The sequence below is a fragment of the Salmo salar genome, chromosome 09, assembly GCF_965601325.2.
Source record: "Salmo salar chromosome 09, fSalSal1, whole genome shotgun sequence".
NCBI classification, from domain to species: Eukaryota; Metazoa; Chordata; class Actinopteri; order Salmoniformes; family Salmonidae; genus Salmo; species Salmo salar.
In genome coordinates this window covers 3,796,079-3,819,410 of record NC_138299.1, presented here as the reverse complement: position 1 = coordinate 3,819,410, position 23,332 = coordinate 3,796,079, and the positions used below count along the sequence as shown (strand labels likewise).

Sequence of the window (23,332 nt, the reverse complement as noted above, 5' to 3'; positions counted from 1 at the left end):
ATTAATTAAACCAAAAGCTTACCTTGACTTGGAAGAGTTCCAGTGTTGTATTGGATAGTCATAGCCAGCTAGCTAACATAGCATCCCTCTGTTTGAATGTTTGGGTGTTTGAGTATCTAAACTAGCCAGCTGCATTGGCTAGCTAAGTAAGTGAAACTGAAAGTTTTAAAAAATCTCTCTCTCTCGCTCGCTCGCTTCTCCTTCATTTTTGAAGAAATTCATTTGTTGAAAACTGTTCAACTATTGTCCTTCTCTCTCTCTTTGAGTGAACTACTCACCACATGTTATGCACTGCAGCGCTAGCTAGCTGTAGCTTATGCTTTCAGTACTAGATTAATTCTCTGATCCTTTGACTGGGTGGACAACATGTCAGTTCGTGCCGCAAGAGCTATGATAGGTTGGAGGACGTCCTCTGGAAGTTGTCATAATTACTGTGTAAGTCTATGGAAGAGGGTGAGAACCAAGAGCCTCCTAGGTTTTGTATTGAAGTCAATGTACCAACTGACCAGGTGAATCGAGGTGAAAGCTATGATCCCCTATTGATTTCCCTTGTTAAATCCACTTCAATCAGTGTACATGAAGGGAGGAGACAGGTTTAAGAAGCCTTGAGACAATTTAGACATGGATTGTGTATGTGTGCCATTCAGAGGGTGAATGGGCAAGACAAAATATTGAAGTGCCTTTAAACGGGGTTTGGTAGTAGGTGCCAGGTGCACCGGTTTGTGTCAAGAACTGCAACGCTGCTGGGTTTTTCACGCTCAACAGTTTCCTGTGTGTATCAAGAATGGTCCACCACCTGAAGGACATCCAGCCAACTTGATACAACTGTGGGAAGCATTGGAGTCAACATGGGCCAGCATCCCTGTGGAATGCTTTCGACACTTTGTAGAGTCCACGCCCCGACAAATTGAGTCTGTTCTGAGGACAAAATGGGGGGTGCAACTCAATATTAGGAAGGTGTTCTTAATGTTTTGTATGCTGTACATTGACATACCAGTTGGGTCTGTCTTGGGAATTGCAGAATTTGGGGCAACATGATTTGCTGTCTGTGGTTGTGGATATGCTATAATAAGGATCTTGGATATCACTAATGACAGACATGGTCTCTCTTTTCTCCCCCAGGTCCACATAGGCTATCTCCCCAATAAAAGGGTGCTGGGCCTCAGCAAGCTGGCCAGGTAAGAGAGTATGGACAGTTTAACAGTTTGTTTGCTATTGTTGTCAAAGATATAACAAAACATTTAATGGGTCAGCACTCTGCACACAAAAAGATGTCGCAAAAAGCTTACCTAATTTTTCGTTTTTCTAAATAATGTTTACCGGTTCAGGGATAGCATACCCAAACGTTTCGACTTAATAAGGATCCGCCCCTTTTTTTCAATTTTCGTCTAAAATGACATACCCAAATCTAACTGCCTGTAGCTCAGGACCTGAAGCAAGGATATGCATATTCTTGATACCATTTGAAAGGAAACGCTTTGAAGTTTGTGGAAATGTGAAATTAATGTAGGAGATTAAAACGCATTAGATCTGGTAAAAGATAATACAAAGAAAAAACATGGGTTTTTTTGTATTTATTTTGTACCATCGTCTTTGAAATGCAAGAGAAAGGCCATAATGAATGATTCTAGCGCAGGCACAGTTTAGACTTTGGCCACTAGATGGCAGCACTGTATGTGCAAAGTTTTAGACTGATCCAATGAACTATTGCATATCTATTCAAAATGTTGTATCAATACTGCCCAAATGTGCCTAATTTGTTTATTAATACATTTTCAAGTTCATAATTGTGCACTCTCCTCAAACAATAGCATGGTATTCTTTCACTCTAATAGCTACAGTAAATTGGAAAGTGCAGTTAGATTAACAAGAATTTAAGCTTTCTGCCCAAATCAGAAATGTCTGTGTCCTGGGAATTTTTGTTTCTTACAACCTCATGCTAATTACATTAGCCTACGTTAGCTCAACCATCCCGAGGTCGGGACACCGATCCTGTAGAGGTTTTAATACCCTTCTTCAGTGTGTAAGTATTGTTAGCTATTTAAATTCTTGTCAATATACCAGGGAACCGACCAAGTTTCCGAATTCATATGACATAAAATAATAACAGGAAGGTTGAATATTGTGATATTGGAGGGATTGGGATTACCTAGACTTGTGCAGTATCATCATGTGTGAATATGTAATCTGTTCTTCGAGAGTCCTTCAGACAGTACAGTACGGTCACTTATTAAATAATAGGAACTAGAACACTTAGCGGTGATGCGTCTGAACTAAGAACCTGACTCATGTTGTAACTCAGAGTAAGCTGGTCCTGGGTTTAGTGGGTTAGTGGTACATTAGCTTCTACAATGTAGCATTCGCATAACATAGTTTTAGCATAGCGCTAGTGTTTACGGTGGGGCTGTTTAAGTGGAGAGGCTGCTCATGGTGGAGCTGTAAGCTGATTAGGAGTGTGTAAGTGACAAGCGAGGACTCTGATCCCACCTGACCCCAATACCTGAGCCCCTTTCACTAACGCCTATTCTTACTTCCCTTCCCTGGCCTGGAGTCTCACTAACGGACATCTCACCAGGCACGCACGCAGACAGTCACGCATGCAAACTTTAAGCACATGGTCTTATACACTCTGTTAGCACACAAGCGGATACCCCAGTGCTTACACAAACACATAGACCACATAACACAATATATTTCCAAATCACAAAGATACCTCCAAGGGATGTGATTGACAATACCTGTATAGTGGAGTAATATTTGTATATATGTGCATATTATACATTTCCTTCAGAAAGTATTTACACCCCTGGACTTTTTCTACATTTTGTCGTGTTACGGCCTGCATTTTTACTTGGTTAGATTTTGTGTCACTGTCCTACACACAATACCCCATAATGTCAAAGTGGAATTATGTTTTTTGAAATGTTTACAAATTCATTAAAATGTAATAGCTGAAATGTCTTGAGTCAATAAGTATTCAACCCCTTTGTTGTGGCAAGCCTAAATAAGTTCAGGCGTAAACATGTGCTTAACAAGTCACATAATACGTTGCCTGGACTCACTATGTGTGCAGTAAGTGTTTTTTGAATTACTACCTCATATCTGTACCCCACACATGCAATTATCTGGAAGGTCCCTCAGTCGAGCAGTGAATTTCAAACACAGATTCAACCACAAAGACCAGGGAGGTCTTCCAATGCCTCACAAAGAAGGGTACCTATTGGTAGATGGGTAAAAATAATAAATCAGACATTGAATATCCCTTTAAGCATGGTGAAGCTATTAATTACACTTTGGCTGATTTATCAATGCACCTTTCAAACTAAGATATATTTTTCTACTAACTTAAGCATCACGCCAACTTTTTGCCTACTTTTGCCGGCGACAAAGCCTCTATTTTTATTTCTGCCAACCGACCTAGTCATGATTGTGGTAAAGTTCTGCGAACGGCTTAGTATGAAATGTAGCTGTAATGCTGAGGCTGCATTGGCACGCACTACACTCTTAAACTCTTGAAGGTTGCTAGGCAGTGCCCGTTATCCTCCTTCCTCCTGTAAACTTTGCGAGGCATGTCACTTCACCCATCTCTTCGCATAGCCCACCCCATACACTGTTTTACATTTACATTTTAGTCATTTAGCAGACGCTCTTATCCAGAGCGACTTACAGTAGTGAATACATACATTTAATTTCATGCATTTTTTTTTGTTTGTAGTACTGGCCCCCCGTGGGAATCGAACCCACAACCCTGGCGTTGCACACACCATGCTCTACCAACTGAGCTACAGGGAAGGTTTTCTTAACCACAACAAGGTGGACCCATAAATAATTAATAAATATCACCGAATGACGAAAATATTGGAATAAAGTAGGCTAATGCAATTGAAGGCATCAAATTGTTGCTTACTGAAACTCCAAAAGTCATCCAATTGTTATGATACATTTGAAGCAGTAGCTTACCCGCGTGTTCACCTATTTCAGCACCTTTTCGCGCTGCTTTGAGACAAGTGTGAGGACTCGTCTTGATAAATCAACCAATGTCAGATTTTTGTTTTCATTGGATCTCCATTTGGATATAGGTTAGGCTACATTTAGGCTGTAGAAATGTTAGCTAAGTTGAGGTGAGTACTGCTAATGATCCTCTTTAGTTGGCTCATGTATTAGCCCTGATCACAACATTTTGACAGCATGTTATGTAGTTTAACAAGTGGATTATTTTGCTCTTCACTCTCAAGTTGCTGAGTAGTCTAGGTCTACTTCCAACCAAAAGCCTGTGACTCATATTTATCAATGTGATTTTGTTTCACTGGATCTCCGTTTGTATATTTGGTTAATTCTCTGGCTGGGTAAATAAGTGGAGGTGGTACAGCTCATCTATTTGTTTTCTCATCTATCACTGATCAGAAACATTTTGCATGCAACAATGTTGCATAAATCAAGTGTACAGTTGAAGTCGGAAGTTTACATACACTTAGGTTGGAGTCATTAGAACACGTTTTTCAACCGCTTCACAAATTTTGTGTTAACAAACTATAGTTTTGGCAAGTCGGTTAGGACATCTACTTTGTGCATGACACAAGTCATTTTTCCAACAATTGTTTACAGACAGATTATTTCACTTATAATTCACTGTATTATAATTCCAGAAAATGATGTCATGGCTTTAGAAGCTTCTGACATAATTTGACTCAATTGGAGGTGTACCTGTGGATGTATTTCAAGGCCTACCTTGAAACTCAGTGCCTGTTTGCTTGACATCATGGGAAAATCAAAAGAAATCAGCCAAGACCCTTTAAAAACAATTGTAAACCTCCACAAGTCTGGTTCCACGTTCATCTGTACAAACAATAGTACGCAAGTATAAACACCATGGGACCACGCAGCCGCCGTACCGCTCAGGAAGGAGACGCGTTCTGTCTCCTAGAGATGAACGTACTTTGGTGAGAAAAGTGCAAATCAATCCCAGAACAACAGCAAAGGACCCTGTGAAGATGCTGGAGGAAACGGGTACAAAAGTATCTATATCCACAGTAAAACGAGTCCTATATTGACATAACCTGAAAGGCTGCTCAGCAAGGAAGAAGCCACTGCTCCAAAACCACCATAAAAAAAGCCAGACTACGGTTTGCAACTGCACATGGGGACAAAGATTGTACTTTTTGGAGAAATGTCCTCTGGTCTGATGAAACAAAAATAGAACTGTTTGGCCATAATGACCATTATGTTTGGAGGAAAAAGGGGGAGGCTTGCAAGCCGAAGAATACCATCCCAACTGTGAAGCACGGGGGTGGCAGCATCATGTTGTGGGGGTGCTTTGCTGCAGGAGGGACTGGTGCACTTCACAAAATAGATGGCATCATGAGGAAGGAAAATTAAGTGGATATATATTGAAGCAACATCTCAAGACAGCAGTCAGGAAGTTGAAGCTTGGTCGCAAATGGGCTGTATGTGGACTTTCCAACAAGACAATGACCCAAAACATACCTCAAGATCCACACAGAAATGGTTCTGTGACAACAAAATCAATGTTCTGCCATGGCCATCTCAGTCGCCGGACCTCAATCCAATCGAAAACCTGTGGGCTGAGTTGAAGAGGGCAGTTGATAAGCGCAAACCCAAGAGTGTGAAGGATCTCGAAAGGATCTGCATAGAGGAATGGTCCAAAATCCCTCCAAATGTGTTCCTTAACCTTGTCAAACATTACAGGGTTCCATTGAAACATTAATAAAGTACAGTATTTTTCACATGTTGGTATTTTGAGTTTCTCTATAATTATATTGTTTATATTTGTTAAAGTATTGTTTGTGCATTGCCAGTCAGGTGTGCCAGTAATTTTGGAGCCCACTGTAAAACAACACTTGGCGAGTAACTGAAAGGCCTTTCTATTTATTGACAGAGTGCGCCTGTCCGATGGTGGGAACATGATTCAATCGCGCTGATCTGGATCTAAATGGAACAAGAAGACGTATGCATATTGTCGGCCTATAAGTATTTTTGCAATATAAATATGATCGCTAAGATTGTGATAACCAGCTCGTTTTACGCCATGTGTACACAGTTGACAGGCATAGGGTAAAGGCACTTCTCGTTGTGGCTGCACTGTGGATCTTATTCCTTTCATTTCTGACGTTGTGATAGACATTTAATCCGTACCATTATAACCAATGCACAGCAGGACGCATGTATATCGTCGGCCTACAAGTTATTTTTGTTTGCAGTAGAAATATAATCACTAAGATTGTGATGATAGCCAGTTCGTTTTACAAGTGTGTGTGTGTGCACAGTTGACAGGCATAGGGTAAAGGCACTTCTCGTTGTGGCTGCACTTTGGATATTATTCATTTCATTTCTGACGTTGTGATCGCCATTTCATCCGAAACATTATTACCGATGCACAGTTGTCTGATTATGCATATGGAATAAATGCACTTGTAAATAGTCATGAAAATGTACTATTTTCTTAGCACCCCCACGTATTGGTCAAGCCCCAAATTAGCACCCGGAGAGAGAAAATCCTGGCGCCGTGCCTGGAGTGTAATGTTTACTGTTCATTTTTGTTTATTATCTACTTCACTTGCTTTGGAAATGTTAACATATGTTTCCCATGCCAATAAAGCTCTTGAATTGATACTCTCAATGTAAGACCCTGTAGGCTATGCCTGCTCCCTAACAAAGCAGAGTAGGATCGAAAAAGTATGGGCTTGCCTTGGGCTCTGTTTCAATATAACTTTTTTATATGACAGTGGTTCCACACGTTGCCGTGATGCAAGTTGTGTGGGGAAAAATATAATTTGTATTTTATTCTGTTATGTTTCATTATATTCTTAGAATACTATAAAATATGTGTGTTGACTGTGGTCAGGGTAGCCTAAGCGGGTCTTGTCTGTTTAATGAACATAATAACGATTGATTTCATGTGCATGACACTGCCATGTAGCATATAGGCTGTACAGACCAGTGACATAATTCAACTCACAATATGCCAGTCTATTCTTTTGAAAATACATTTTATTAGTCTTATGTTTCTGAGGACTTGCCTAAAACCAATGAATAATGGGATTATTTGTGATTCAATTGATCTATTAAAATAGGCGCCTACCCACATTGCCGCCCCACGTCTGCTCCCACTCCTGTACTTGCTGGCATGTGCACAGGAGATACAAAAGGCTTATCCCGGTAAGAATGTGGTAAAAATGGGACTGTATGAATTAGGCTCTAAAAAAACATTGCCATATATATTTTTTTACTAGCCAAATACAGTAAAGTCTGCCTGTAAAGGGTACCAGTCACTACAAAGATACAGGCGTCCTTCCAAACTCAGTTGCCAGAGAGCGAGGAAACCGCTTAGGGATTTCACCATGAGGCCAATGGTGACTTTAAAACAGTTAGAGTTTAATGGCTGTGATAGGAGCCAACAATATTGTAGTTACTCAACAATATTGTAGTTACTCCACAATGCTAACCTAATTGACAGAGTGAAAAGAAGGAAACCTGTACAGAATAAAAAATATTTCAAAACATGCATCCTTTTTGCAATAAGGCAGTAAAGTAATACTGCAACAAATGTGGCAAAGCAATTAACTTTTTGTCCTGAATACAAAGTGTATGTTTGGGCAAATCCAATACAACACATTACTGAGTACCACTCTTCACATTTTCAAGCATAGTGGTGGCTGCATCATGTTATGGGTATGCTTGTAAACCTTAAGGACTGGGTAGTTCAGGATAAAAAAGAAACGGAATGGAGCTAAGCACTGGCAAAATCCTAAAGTGAAAAACTGGTTCAGTCAGCTTTCCACCAGACACTGGAAGATGAATGAATTCACCTTTCAGCAGGACAATAACCTAAAACACAAGGCCAAATCTACACTGGAGTTGCTAACCAAGAAAACAGTGGATGTTCCTGAGTAGCCGATTTTACAGTTTTGACCTAAATCTGCTTGAAAATATATGTGAACACCTGAAAATGGTTGTCTAGCAATGATCAACAACCAATTTCACAGAGCTTGAAGAATTTTAAAAAGAATAATGGGCAAATGTTGTACAATCCAGGTGTGCAAAGTTTTTAGAGACTTACCATAAAAAGACTCACGGCTGTAAACGCTGCCAAAGATGGTTCTAACATGTATTGACTCAGGGGGTTGAATACTTATCTAATCAAGATATATTACATTATTTATTTCAAATTTTTTTACAAATGTTGGAATTTTTCTTCCACTTTGACATCAGTGTTTTGTGTAGATTGTTGGCAAAAACAAATGACACCTAAATCAATTTTAATCACACAAAATGTGGAATAATTCAAGAGGTGTGAACACTTTCTGAAGGTACTGTATATACCTCACATGCGACCCATGATAAGACTATGCAATTAGCTTATTAAAATGTTTATCGGAGAGAGAAAAAGTGTATTTTACTAGCGCATGTCAGGAACAAAAAAAGAGAAAGAGACAATGAATCTGAGAACCCTTTATAACATCTGAGTAGTTGACCAATAGCATTACTGTTGAGTTAACTTCTAATCAGTTATCAGACCTACAGGATGTAAAGACAACAGAACCTCTCCTCCTCGCTTATCTGCGTTGTTTGTAACTTTTTTTTTGTTGCTCTTTTTGTACATAATGTTGCCGCTACCGTCTCTTATGACTGAAAATAACTTCTAGACATCAGGACTGCGATTACTCACCACGGACTAGCAGAATCCTTTTTCTTCTTTCACGACTCTGACGAGCCCGAGGCGAAGGATATACAGCTCCCTCGGGAACAGGCCCTGACCCCAGTGATCTGAGGGATGAGGAGAGGAAGAAAGAGAGGCTGGAGAGCGGGCTGCCTTCTGAGAAGTCGGAGGCGATCGAATAAAGCCCCACTCCCCTCAATTCTGCTCGCAAACATGCAATCTTTGTACAATAAAATGGACGAGTTATTGGGAAGATTAAACTACCAACGGGACATTAAAAACTGTAACAGCTTATGCTTCACGGAGTCGTGGCTGAACGAAGACAATATCAACATACAGCTGGCTGGTGATACGATGTACCAACATGATAGACCAGCGGCGTCTGGTAAGACAAGGGGCGGCGGTCTATGTATTTTTGTTAACAACAGCTGGTGCACAATATCTAAGAAGTCTCGAGCTATTGCTCGCCTGAGGTAGAGTTTCTCATGATAAACTGCAGACAGTTTTAAAAAAAAAATCTTTGTAGCTGTTTACATACCACCACAGTCAGAGGCTGGCACTAAGATAGCATTGAATGAGCTGTATTCCGCCATAAGCGAACAAGAAAATGCTCACCCAGAGGCGGCGCTCCTAGTAGAAACGGAATGCAGGGAAACTTAAATCAGTTTTACCAAACCTGGACCACCTAGACTCCACACACAAAGATGCATACAAAGCTCTCCCTCTCCCTCCATTTGGCAAATCTGAGTACACCACATCAGTCATTGGCTTCATCAATAATTGCATAATTACATACCCCAACCAGATGCCATGGATTACAGGCAGCATCTGCACTGAGCTAAAGGCTAGAGCTGCTGCTTTCAAGGAGCGGGATTGTAACCCGGAAGCTTATAAGAAATCCCGCTATGCCCTCCGACGAACCATCAAACAGGCAAAGCATCAATACAGGACTGGGATCGAGTCGTACTACACCGGCTCTGACGCTCATCGGATGTGGCAGGGCTTGCAAACCATTACTGACTACAAAGGAAAGCACAGCCGTGAGCTGCCCGGTGACACGAGCCTACCGACGAGCTAAACTACTTCTATGCTCGCTTTGAGGCAAATAACACTGAAACATGCATGAAAGCACCAGCTGTACTGGAAGACTGTGTGATCACGCTCTCCACAGCCGATGTGAGTAAGACCTTTAGACGGGTCAACATTCACAAGGCCGCAGGGCCAGACGGATTACCAGGACGTGTACTGTGAGCATGCGCTGACCAACTAGCAAGTGTCTTCACTGACATTTTCAACCTCTCCCTGTCTGAGTCTGTAATACCAACATGTTTTAAGCAGACCACCATAGTGCCTGTGCCCAAGAACACTAAGGTAACCTGCCTAAATGACTACCGACCCGTAGCACTCATGTCTGTAGCCATGAAGTGCTTTGAAAGGCTGGTCATGGCTCACATCAACACCATCATCCCAGAAACCCTAGACCCACTCCAATTTGCATACCACCCCAACAGATCCACAGATGATGCAGTCTCTATTGCACTCCACACTGCCCTTTCCCACCTGGACAAAAGGAACACCTATGTGAGAATGCTATTCATTGACTACAGCTCAGCGTTCAACACCATAGTGCCCTCAAAGCTCATCAATAAGGTAAGGACCCTGGGACTAAACACCTCCCTCTGGAACTGGATCCTGGACTTCCTGACGGGCCACCCCCAGGTGGTAAGGGTAGGTAACAACACATACGCCACGCTGATCCTCAATACAGGGGCCCCTCAGGGGTGCGTGCTCAGCCCCTTCCTGTACTCCCTGTTCACTCATGACTGCACAGCCAGGCATGACTCCAACACCATCATTAAATTTGCCGATGACAGAACAATGGTAGGCCTGATCAACGAGACAGCCTATAGGGAGGAGGTCAGAGACCTGGCCGTGTGGTGCCAGGACAACCTCTCCCTCAACGTGATCCAAGACAAAGGAGATGATTGTGGACTACAGGAAAAAGGAGACCGAGCACACCCCCATTCTCATCGAGGCTGCAGTGGAGCAGGTTGAGAGCTTCAAGTTCCTTGGTGTCCACATCACCAACAAACTAACATGGTCCAAGCACAATATGACAGTTGTGAAGCGTGCACAACAAAACCTATTCCCCCTCAGGAGACTGAAAAGATTTGGCATGGGTCCTCAGATCCTCAAAAGGTTCTACAGCTGCAGCATCGAGAGCATACTGACTGGTTGCATCACTGCCTGGTATGGCAACTGATCGGCCTCCGACCACAAGGCACTACAGATGGTAGTGTGAACGGCCCAATACATCACTGGGGCCAAGCTTCTTGCCATCCAGGACCTCTATACCAGGTGGTGTCAGAGGAAGGCCCTAAAAATGGTCAAAGACTCCAGCCACCCTAGTCATAGACTGTTCTCTCTGCTACCACACGGCAAGCGGTACCGGAGCGCCATGTCTAGGTCCAAGAGGCTTCTAACAGCTTCTACCCCCAAGCCATAAGACTCCTGAACATCTAGTCAAATGTCTAACAAGACTATTTGCATTACCCCCCTTCTCTTCACACCACTGCCACTCTCTGTTGTCATCTATGCATAGTCACTTTAATTAACTCTACCTACAGTCGTGGCCAAAAGTTTGGAGAATGGCACAAATATCAATTTTCACAAAGTCTGCTGCCTCAGTTTGTATGATGGCAATTTGCATATACTCCAGAATGTTATGAAGAGTGATCAGATTAATTGCAAAGTCCCTATTTGCCATGCAAATGAACTGAATCCCCCCAAAACTTTTCCACTGCATTTCAGCCCTGCCACAAATGGACTAGCTGACATGCCAGTGATTCTCTCGTTAACACAGGTGTGAGTGTTGACGAGGACAAGGCTGGAGATCACTCTGTCATGCTGATTGAGTTAGAATTAAAGACTGGAAGCTTCAAAAGCAGGGTGGTGCTTGGAATCATTGTTCTTCCTCTGTCAACCATGGTTACCTGCAAGGAAACACATGCCGTCATCATTGCTTTGCACAAAAAGGGCTTCACAGGCAAGGATATTGCTGCCAGTAAGATTGCACCTAAATCAACCATTTATTGGATCATCAAGAACTTCAAGGAGAGCGGTTCAATTGTTGTAAAGAAGGCTTCAGGGCGCCCAAGAAAGTCCAGCAAGTGCCAGGACCGTCTCCTAAAGTTGATTCAGCTGCAGGATCGGGGCACCACCAGTACAGAGTTTGCTCAGGAATGGCAGCAGGCAGGTGTGAGTGCATCTGCACGCACAGTGAGGCAAAGACTTTTGGAGGATGGCCTGGTGTCAAGAAGGGCAGCAAAGAAGCCACTTCTCTCCAGGAAAAACATCAGGGACAGACTGATATTCTGCAAAAGGTACAGGGATTGGACTGCTGAGGACTGGGGTAAAGTAATGTTCTCTGAATCCCCTTTCCAATTGTTTGGGGCATCCGGAAAAAAGCTTGTCCGGAGAAGACAAGGTGAGCGCTTCCATCAGTCCTGTGTCATGCCAACAGTAAAGCATCCTGAGACCATTCATGCCTGGGGTTGCTTCTCAGCCAAGGGAGTGGGCTCACTCACAATTTTGCCTAAGAACACAGCTGTGAATAAAGAATGGTACCAACACATCCTCTGAGAGCAACTTCTCCCAACCATCCAGGAACAGTTTTATGACGAACAATACCTTTTCCAGCATGATGGAGCATCTTGCCATAAGGCAAAAGTGATAACTAAGTGGCTCGGGGGAACAAAACATCGATATTTTGGGTCCATGGCCAGGAAACACCCCAGACCTTAATCCCATTGAGAACTTTTGGTCAATCCTCAAGAGGCGGGTGGACAAACAAAAACCCACAAATTCTGACAAACTCCAAGCATTGATTATGCAAGAATGGGCTGCCATCAGTCAGGATGTGGCCCAGAAGTTAATTGACAGCATGCCAGGGAGGATTGCAGAGGTCTTGAAAAAGAAGGGTCAACACTGCAAATATTGACTCTTTGCATCAACCTCATGTCAATAAAAGCCTTTGACACTTATGAAATGCTTGTAATTATACTTCAGTATTCCATAGTAACATCTGACAAAAATATCTAAAGACTCTGAAGCAGCAAACTTTGTGAAAATTAATATTTGTGTCACTCAAAACTTTTGGCCACGACTGTACATTTACATACATATTACCTCAACTAACTGGTGCCCCCGCACATTTACTCTGTACCGGTACCCCCCTGTATATATTGTTATTTTTTACTGCTGCTCTTTAATTGTTGCTTTTCTCTTATCCATATTTTTTGACACTGCCCTGTTGGTTAGGGGCTTGTAAGTAAGCATTTCACTGTAAGTTTATTTATATATATTGTTTTCACTGTATTCGGTGCATGTGACTAATAAAATTTGATTTGAGATGAGGGAGTTGGTGAGATTATGCAGAAATGGCTGACTTCCTAAAACAACACAAAGGAAATTCTTGCATACAGTGTAAAGATTCACTTTGGGGGCTCCCCTACATAATCCTTCCTTGAACACATCTAAGTCTGCATCAGACAGAAGAGTGCAACCTTCAAGCTATCACTTCGTAAGTGTCCTTTTGGAGGGTAGAATTTGTTTTCTTTAGACATGCAAATGTCCTTAGGTAACACCTTCCTGCAAGCAAGCGAGGAAGGAATGCTCCTATTCTTTTTCGTATGAGCAAAATAACTAAAAGTTACTCAAAGATATCACAGATTAATTCACATTTCAGTTAACATAAAGTCTGTTGATCTGATTGGATTGGTCAATAGCAATTTCAGATGTGGTTTTATCAAGCCAGTCAGATGAATATACAGCAAAATATATAAAAAAATCACTGCATCATAAAGACAGTATATTTTAAAATAAAACTCAAACTCTCCTCCATTTGAGAGAGAATGAATTCACCTTGAAAATTAGAAAATAAATAAAAGAACCAGAATTTTGAAATAATCAAGAACAATTCTTGAAGTTACATAGAAATTCTGGTTCTTAAAAAAATGATTAGTTTTTATTTATACAACGGGTGGGTCTAATGCTGATTGGTTAAAACCGCATTCCAGCCTGTGTTACCCCCGGCTAAATCTATGACGTTAAAATGCCTATTTACTCTGTTCCATCTGATTGTGCAATCCACTCTCTCATCAGCCTCGCCAAGCAGCGTATAATCTTGATCTCCACTATAAAAAGCATCTCGACATTATCTCACATTTCTTTTAGACTAACATTTAGTTTTCAACAGCGGAGATTCGTATAAACCTTGCGGTCTGCCTCTCCGACATTTACAACATTGTTTCAATATTCAAATTCTGTCTCCAGCTGTCCCATAGTAATGAACGTGTCAGGACGAGACGGACAGGCAGGCAGTGTTTCTCAGCAAGGCAAAATTATGAATCAACTGGCATAATTTTTATGGATATATGCAAAGAAATTTCAATTGAAAAAAGGTACAGAATTGTGATTGTGTTAGCTGTGTTGTTGGCTTGCTCCACTGAACAACAGTGTCCTAACGAGAGAGCACATTTTCTATGTCAGGCGAAATTGCACCTCATTAGCTCATTTGTTATGGATGTATCCAAATGTCACTAGAAAAGAGCTCAAACGAAATGCAAATGCAGCTACTTTACTGTTATTCTGGCTGCACTTTTTGACGTCACTAGTTGGCTAGCAAGCAAGGGATAAGAACGTTGCCAGCCAGTACGGTTGTATCACATGTATCACACTCGGTGATTTGGAGTCCCGTAGGGTGGCGCACAATATGCCCAGCGTCGTCCAGGTTTGGGCGGGGTGGGCCGTTATTGTAAATAAGAATTAGTTCTTAACTGACTTGCCTAGTTAAATAAAAATGCATTTTAAAAAGTATGCAATGGAGCATTTAGAACGAACGATTGGATCACGTCCTTAGATATAGAACAAAAAGAATGAACGAGCCAATAGAACAAATGACCAGCCGGCTTGGAAAGCAACCTTAGATTTGTGTCAGGACTACATCTTGTGGAAGGATGAAATAGTATGAATACATTTCTCAAAAGAACGTTTTAAATAAAAATGTCAATTATTATTTGAATATGTTGGTAACCCGTTGTATAAAAGTGATAATGCCATCTCGGGCCTAACACCCATGCCAATATATCCTCCAAACACTGGCTTCTTGGGCATTATGACTTAAATATCGGGAAATCGAATGGAATAAACTCCAATTTAGTCCAAAGTATTCGTAAGATATATCAAGTCAGAAGTTACCATTTACTGTAGTGGGGTAATATTTGATATGTGTATATCACTAGGCTACCTGGGGTGGCAGGTAGCCTAGTGGTCAGAGCGTTGGGCCAGGAACCGAAAGGTTGCTAAATCGAATCCCCGAGCTGACAAGGTATAAATCTGTCATTCTGTCCCTGAACAAGGCAGTTAACACAGTGTTCCTAGGCTGTTATTGTAAAGAATTTGTTCTTAACTGACTTGCCTAGTTAAACAAAGGTTCAATTTAAACAAATAATTTTAAAATCATATATACCTCACATGCGACCCATGATAAGACTATGTAATTAGCCTATTAAAATAAAGATGATTTAGCAATGCGCAAGAGACTAAAGTTGAGTTACAGTAATAGGCATTCAAGAAATGTCTGTGAATGGAATTCTAAATACAAGTGTATTTAATTACTTTGTAAAATGACTGAAATCATATACTGTACAAGTAACACACATTACAAAACATTTATTCTAGGCATGATCAGAGAGGGAGAGAGATACAGTAAGTCATAGCCTGAAAGGCCATGCCCCAAGAGTCCATGGGGTAGAGAGAGAAAGAAAGAGAGTGTCTCACCAGCACAGGTCAGGAACAAAAAAGAGGGAGAGACAATGAATCTGAGACCCCTTTATAACATCTGAGTTGTTTGGATTCAAAATTGGAGTTGTTGACCAGTAGCATTACTGTTGACTTAACTTCCAATCAGATGTCAGACCTACAGGGTATAAAGACAGCAGAACCTCTGCTTCTTAGAGGTGAGACAAGAGGGGGTTGGTGAGATTATGCAGAGAAGACTGACTTCCTAAGACAACACTAGGGGATTATTGCATACAGTGTAAAGAGTCACTTTGGGGGCTGGGCTGTCCTACACCTGCAGTACTTTTTTTTTTGTAGAGTACACTTGAGGTATAGGCCTCTATGAAGTTAACTCAGTTTGGCTTTGCATCCCCCCCCCAAAAATGAATGAGCTTCTTTGAGATGGATGCAACACCTTTCTACCTTCATATCGATGCATCTGCCCATTTGAAAGTCTTCGTAATCCTCTTGTTCTGTGGCATTTTGCTGCGCAGAGTGACAGAGCTACAGCGATAGGAGAGGTCATGTTTGGAAAAGAGCATTGGGTCAAAGTGGAAGAGATGTCAGACTATAACGAGGCTAGCGTGACCCGCCCCTCCTACTCACGTTGACTCACTGGTGGTTTGAACGTCCAACTGGTTCTCAGTATTAGTAGCTAAGTTTCAATCCAATTGGTGAAAGATTTTCATGCAAATATAAAAAAATCGACATAAAAACAATGTGCATTTTCCCACCAGAGATGTTTCCATCAAATTGACTTGTTGCGGATAAAAGGCTGTGCGTGACGATGTGGTGCACATAAAAAGAAAATGGGGAAAGAGTAAGAATAATGTCTGCACTCACTACTGTAAATCAATCTGGTTAAGAGTGTCTGCTAAATGACTAAAATGTAAAAAATTATAATAACTTTTGCTGTTAAATAGCCATGTACTGAATATAATTTTTATATATTCGGTACCTGCTCAGTTCTTGGCACGTGCGCTCCAGCCAACGGCTTCATCACAGATACAGTGCGGGTGTAGCCTACGTGATGAGATTATTATGGACAAAAGAGCAAGATTATTTTTATTTGTCAAACGGCAGCCAAGCATCAATCATGTCATCAGAATAAGATCCTTGATAGTTATTGGAAATGAGCATCACGCTCATCACTGTGCACTTTCAACCCCCAGTGAAGTATTTCATCTGTAGCCTAAAACTGCATATTTTCCTGAGTCATAGTATGAGGACCACACAAACATACCATCTCATGACTCCAAGTTTACGTCGATATAATGGTTATTATATCAATATTGGCTCATAAATATAATTTTACAGACACAAAAAGATCCCATCATGTCTAAAGTATTTTGTTTTGTCGACATTTGGAAAGTTTACCGACGGCCGGGGAATGTTGACTTGGGGCTTATTTAAATCAATCAAGTCATTTCAGAATATTCTCAATAAAATGCAAAAAGCAGTTTCTTACCACCATATACATAAAAAAATCACAAAGTTATTATTGGTTGTGAAGAAACACTGTAGCAGATAAACTCCTATTTTAGATGGATCATCCAATTTCACAGTCATTGTGTATGCACAAATTATGCATAATCATTGCTGTGATGGATTTTATGTCTACTCTTTAAACACACAAATTACAACAGCACACTTGTAAAAGCGCAATATCTTAGGAACTTCAACCTGTCCGAACCAATACAAAACAACCTATTTGACTGACACTGTAAAATGCGACCTCTGTTGTGAAGAGCTCCCATGTCTCTCTCTCGTCTCCACTCTGTCCCTGAAGAATGTGTAATCCCTCTTTGTCTATATAAGCCTCTCTGTGCCTCTCATTGTAAATCCTGCCACTTGGGTTTTTCCCATGTAATCCAAGTATTTCATCCTGCCTTTTCCCCTCATGTCTCCCCAGGATTGTTGAAATCTACAGCCGTCGACTGCAAGGTACTTCCATACGTTTTAATAATCAATTTATACACTTGATAGTTGACAGACAATAAAATGAGCTGCACCTAGAGCTTTTGTGTATTTTTGTTTTATGTAACACTTTACATTAAGTTGTTCTTATACCTGTACACTTACACTGTAATTACTACAGTAATGACATGTGAGTAATTCCATTAAAATTCTAGAACTTTTTGGAGATGGTCAGTTGGTTGACTGGTAACAGTGCTGTTGTTGGAACCTAGAACAAACCTTACCAATAACCTGCCATGAACCTACCATGTCATGGGCGTTGATGTCAGAGGTTTGACTTTGCTCTTTGACATTCTCTGACTTGGACCTTGTTTTATTGGTCTGTTCTCTTTCAGTTCAAGAGCGGTTGACCAAACAAATCGCTGTGGCGATCACTGAAGCTCTGCAGCCTGCTGGAGTGGGCGTCGTCATCGAGGCAACGTATGTCTCTTTCTCCCTTTTTTTGTTTTTACACTCACCACTGATATTAACAGGCCCATACATACAGACATTAAAGATACACTATGGAATTTTAGTTGCTAATCGTTTGTCCATTTTTTTTCTGGAATGTAGGCTGGATGGTGCATACACATAAATGAATATTAATACATTATCTCACAAATCCTTAGGAAAACAATATGCTTTTGCTCACAAGGTGTGCTCTTTCTGTTCAATGTGTTCATTTCTGGACAATATTTCTGTCCATTTAGGTGTACCCCCATAGGTAAAAGTACCTTATTGACTTTTTAAAATGATGCAATAATGGCAGTCAAAATACAAACACGCACAAATGAAACCAAAGATAAAGGGAGAGGCGATATCTGGACAATCTTCAATGTGTCATTAACAGAACATTTGCCATACACCCAAATCTAATAACTATAACAGTAATGGATAATGATGCCTTTCTTCCTGCATGCAGTCACATGTGCATGGTGATGAGGGGGGTGCAGAAGATGAACAGCAAGACTGTGACCAGCACCATGCTGGGGGTGTTCCGGGAGGACCCCAAGACACGGGACGAGTTCCTCACCCTCATCAGGAACTGAGAGGGACGGCTGGCCCACAAACCTGCTGCCCAGCCCAGCGCAGCGCAGACCCCTCTCCCTGTCGCCTGCCTGGAGCTAGAGCCGTCCACACAGTAGTTTTGGTACGAAGCCTAGAGTCCGGGCTTGCAAAGTGTGTGTTTGTCTATCCCTCCACCCCCTTCCAAATAATCACACACGTCACATGGTCGCATGACATAGCTGTCTTGTGTTTGTATCAAATCAAAATCAAATGTATTTATATAGCCCTTCTTACATCAGCTGATATATCAAAGTGCTGTACAGAAACCCAGCCTAAAACCCTAAATAGCAAGCAATGCAGGTGTAGAAGCACGGTGGCTAGGAAAAACTCCCTAGAAAGGCCAAAACCTAGGACTTGACAGTCTTGACAGTCTTGACAACCTAGGACATGACAGTGTACATGACAGTCTTACTAAACGGTGTCTGTCAGGTGGCTGGCTTAACCTAAAAATGAATAGTTTGGATCAATGATTAGTGTTTCTTATGGTTGCTTAAAATTTAAAGGACTTTGATCCTGTTAAACATTTTTTTGTAACTTTTCATTATTTTGAACCTCCAAGTACGGTAAAGATACTTACACCTACGTAGAAACATGCTAACATTAAAATCAATGTTTTTTTTAGAAACATTGTTTTATTCTTTACTTCTTTCCTGATATATTTTTGCAAGATATCTTTATCCAAAGTAAGCTAGGCCCAGGCCCATATGTCAGTTTTACTTTTTTATTTATTTTATTGGACTTTTATTTAACTAGGCAAGTCAGTTAAGAACAAATTCTTATTTACAATGACAGCCTACCAAAAGGCAAAAGACCTCCTGCGGGGACGGGGCCTTGGATTAAAATATATATTTTTTAAATACAGTGAGGGAAAAAAGTATTTGATCCCCTGCTGATTTTGTACGTTTGCCCACTTACAAAGAAATGATCAGTCTATAATTTTAATGGTAGGTTTATTTGAACAGTGAGAGACAGAATAACAACAAAAAAATCCAGAAAAACGCATGTCAAAAATTTTATACAATTATTTGCATTTTAATGAGGGAAATAAGTATTTGACCCCTCTGCAAAACATGACTTAGTACTTGGTGGCAAAACCCTTGTTGGCAATCACAGAGGTCAGACATTTCTTGTAGTTGGCCACCAGGTTTGCACACATCTCAGGAGGGAATTTGTCCCACTCCTCCTTGCAGATCTTCTCCAAGTCATTAACCTCTATGGGCTAGTCCCACCTACTCAACAGCCAGTGTAATCCCGTGGCGCGATATTCAAATACCTCAAAAATGCAAAAACTTCAATTTTTCAAACATGACTATTTTACACCATTTTAAAGACAAGACTCTCGTTAATCTAACCACACTGTCCGATTTCAAAAAGGCTTTACAACGAAAGCAAAACATTAGATTATGTCAGCAGAGTACCCAGCCAGAAATAATCAGACACCCATTTTTCAAGCTAGCATATAATGTCACATAAACCCAAACCACAGCTAAATGCAGCACTAACCTTTGATCTTCATCAGATGACCACCCTAGGACATTATGTTATACAATACATGCATATTTTGTTCAATCAAGTTCATATTTATATCAAAAACCAGCTTTTTACATTAGCATGTGACTAGCATTCCCACCGAACACTGCCGGTGAATTTACTAAATTACTCACGATAAACGTTCACAAAAAACATAACAATTATTTTAAGAATTATAGATACAGAACTCCTCTATGCACTCGCTATGTCCGATTTTAAAATAGCTTTTCGGTGAAAGCACATTTTGCAATATTCTCAGTAGATAGCCCGGCATCACAGGGCTAGCTATTTAGACACCCAGCAAGTTTAGCATTCACCAAAGTCAGATTTACTATAAGAAAAATGTTATTACCTTTGCTGTCTTCGTCAGAATGCACTCCCAGGACTTCTACTTCAATAACAAATGTTGGTTTGGTCCCAAATAATCCATTGTTATATCCAAATAGCGGCGTTTTGTTCGTGCGTTCAAGACACTATCCGAAAGGGTAAATAAGGGTTACGAGCATGGCGCATTTCGTGACAAAAAAATTCTAAATATTCCATTACCGTACTTCGAAGCATGTCAACCGCTGTTTAAAATCAATTTTTATGCAATTTTTCTCGTAAAAAAGCGATAATATTCCGACCGGGAAATCGTTTTTTATTACAAAGAGAGTGAAAGTAAAAGCATGCTATACATTTTTGACATGTGTTTTTCTGGATATTTTTGTTGTTATTCTGTCTCTCACTGTTCAAATAAACCTACCATTAAAATTATAGACTGATCCTTTATCAGTGGGCAAATGTACAAAATCAGCAGGGGATCAAATACTTTTTCCCCCCACTGTATATAAACATAAGACAAAACACACATCATGACAAGAGAGACAACACAACACTACATAAAGAGAGACCTAAGACAATTGACTAATAGTATGCATTTAAACTTGCCTTGAGCCAAACTTATTCAAAAGTGCCAAGTGCCCTTTTCACATGGCATCATATTCCCGCTCAAGCCAAATGCATCAAACCCATTCGTCAAACAATCAACACTTTGGTCAATCTGTCAGCCGGTTACAAGGCTCAGTCCTGGTCTACTGTAATTATCTTTAACTAGTAAAGGAAGGAGAGCAAAATGCTCGCTTTCAAATTTGGTAGCCACCGCTTTAAATACAGCATACCGCACCCTGCACCTTGGGGGAACTAACAATGATGGCTTTCTGAGGGTTACTGAATAATATCCTCTACAGGATCGGTGTCCCCCCGCGGGACGGTTGAGCTAACGTAGGCTAATGTGATTCGCATGAGGTTGAACAAGAACATTTCCCAGGACATAGACATATCTGATATGGGCAGAATGCTTAAATTCTTGTTAATCTAACTGCACTGTCCAGTTTACAGTAGTTATTACAGTGAAAGAATACCATGCTATTGTTTGAGGAGAGTGCACAGTTATGAACTTGAAAATGTATAAATAAACCAATTAGGCACATTTGGGCAGACTCGATACAACATTTTGAACAGAAATGCAATGGTTCATTGAATCAGTCTAAAACTTTGCACATACACTGCTGCCATGTATTGGCCAAAATCTCAATTGCGCCTAGATTCTATATTGGCCTTTTTCTTGCATTTCAAAGATGATGGAACAAAAAACACATGTTTTTTTCTTTGTATTATCTTTTACCAGATCTAATGTGTTATATTCTCATACATTAATTTCACATTTCCACAAACTTCAGTGTTTCCTTTCAAATGGTCTCAAGAATATGCATATTCTTGCTTCCGGTCCTGAGCTACAGGTAGTTAGATTTGGGTATGTCATTTTAGGCAAACATTGAAAAAAAGGGTCCGATCCTTAATTAACTGTGGTGTTCAAATTATGTGAGGTGATGTCGCTGTTAGTTTTGCAGTTGTTCTATAACCAAAGGACCAAGGTTTCCAAGGGTGCAGTTAAAGTGACTGGACGATAACTGGCTAGTGCAATGAAGGATGATCAGATGGGACTAAAAAGTGTACATTTTAGGTCATCCTGTCTTAATATGGACACCCTACATTATTCGCTAATAGTCTCACTCACTATTGTAGTTATTTGTTGAAAATGTCACAATAGTACAGATTCACAGACGTGTGACTGATATAGTCTGCTTTCTCTGTATCCCCCAAGTGGGTATTTCGCCATTCAGAGAGGATTTCTATTGGGCACCCCTTTGTATCTCTCTGTAAGTCATGTAGGTCTATGTGCGTGGGTATTTGTTTGCGTTGGCCAGCCCAGTATATATTCTGCTGTCCATCTGCCTTACTGATTTTTCGCTTGATGCGTAGTGTTCACTTCCGACGATGAATTTGAAGAGACTAGACGCAAAGGAATCGGCTGTCTCCACTCATCTCTTGGTAAAGAAACACGTTTTACTCTCTTATCCTTCTCATGTCAATTCTGTTACACTTCTAAATATCTACGTATGTCAGTGTATAAATGTTTCAGAATTGTAGTTAACTTTTTAAATGTAAAAAATATGCTGCAGTTTAGAGTACAGTACATCCCTCTTTGCTACGTCACACATATTGTATGTATGCAATTTCATGTATTATCTCAGCAAATTAGGGATATTAAAATATAGTAACCTATATAAAAATGGTAAATAGGTATAGTAGCAAGGAACATATATGCTGACGAGCGGTATATTTTTTTATTTATTGGAAATATATAATACTCATATTGAAATGGGAAGGTTTTAACCAATGTGATTTGGTCATTGGAGTTGTGTGTGTGTGTGTGTGTGTGTGTGTGTGTGTGTGTCGGGGGCTGGAGTAGATGAGCGCTATAGTCAGACAGCTCCTGCATCGTCTCTGTGGCCTTCTTTAGAAGGATTTGTTCTTTGGGTTCCTTTACTAATGTCGTTTACATTACACTTCTGTGTTCATTTGAAAGAGTTTTCAACAAAGGAAAATAAATCTGTATGTGTGAACTAGGAACATGGGTACTGTGCTCTTATTTGTAAAGCCCCGTTTATACCTGGTGGTAACATGCCTGTCCTGATCTTGTCCACATTCTGATTGGGCTCACATTTTTAGACTGGTCTAAATAATTAAAATAACTGGTTGTGATCACAGGATGCTAGCATAATATAACCGGTGCTTAATGCTGTGTTGGTAACCAAGTGGGAATTTACAAAATACGACTGGAAAAATCCACTTGAATAGCCTTTCAACTGATAATTACTAGCGGGGAACTCGTCAATCATCCTGTGCTCCTACTGCTCCCACATGCTGACCCCTGAT

The 23,332-nt window shown here is 40.6% G+C and overlaps 1 protein-coding gene across 1 annotated transcript in view; it reads left to right on the top strand.

Moving 5' to 3' along the window:
• Window positions 1–23,026, top strand: part of LOC106610611 (GTP cyclohydrolase 1) — a 53,349-nt gene extending 30,323 nt beyond the window's left edge. Inside the window, 4 exon segments of the mRNA XM_014210015.3 lie at window positions 1,123–1,178; window positions 17,430–17,461; window positions 17,830–17,914; window positions 18,396–23,026. Coding sequence (XP_014065490.1) covers window positions 1,123–1,178; window positions 17,430–17,461; window positions 17,830–17,914; window positions 18,396–18,522 — 300 coding nt within the window. The 3' untranslated portion in view covers window positions 18,523–23,026.
• The last annotated feature ends 306 nt before the right edge of the window (window positions 23,027–23,332 follow it).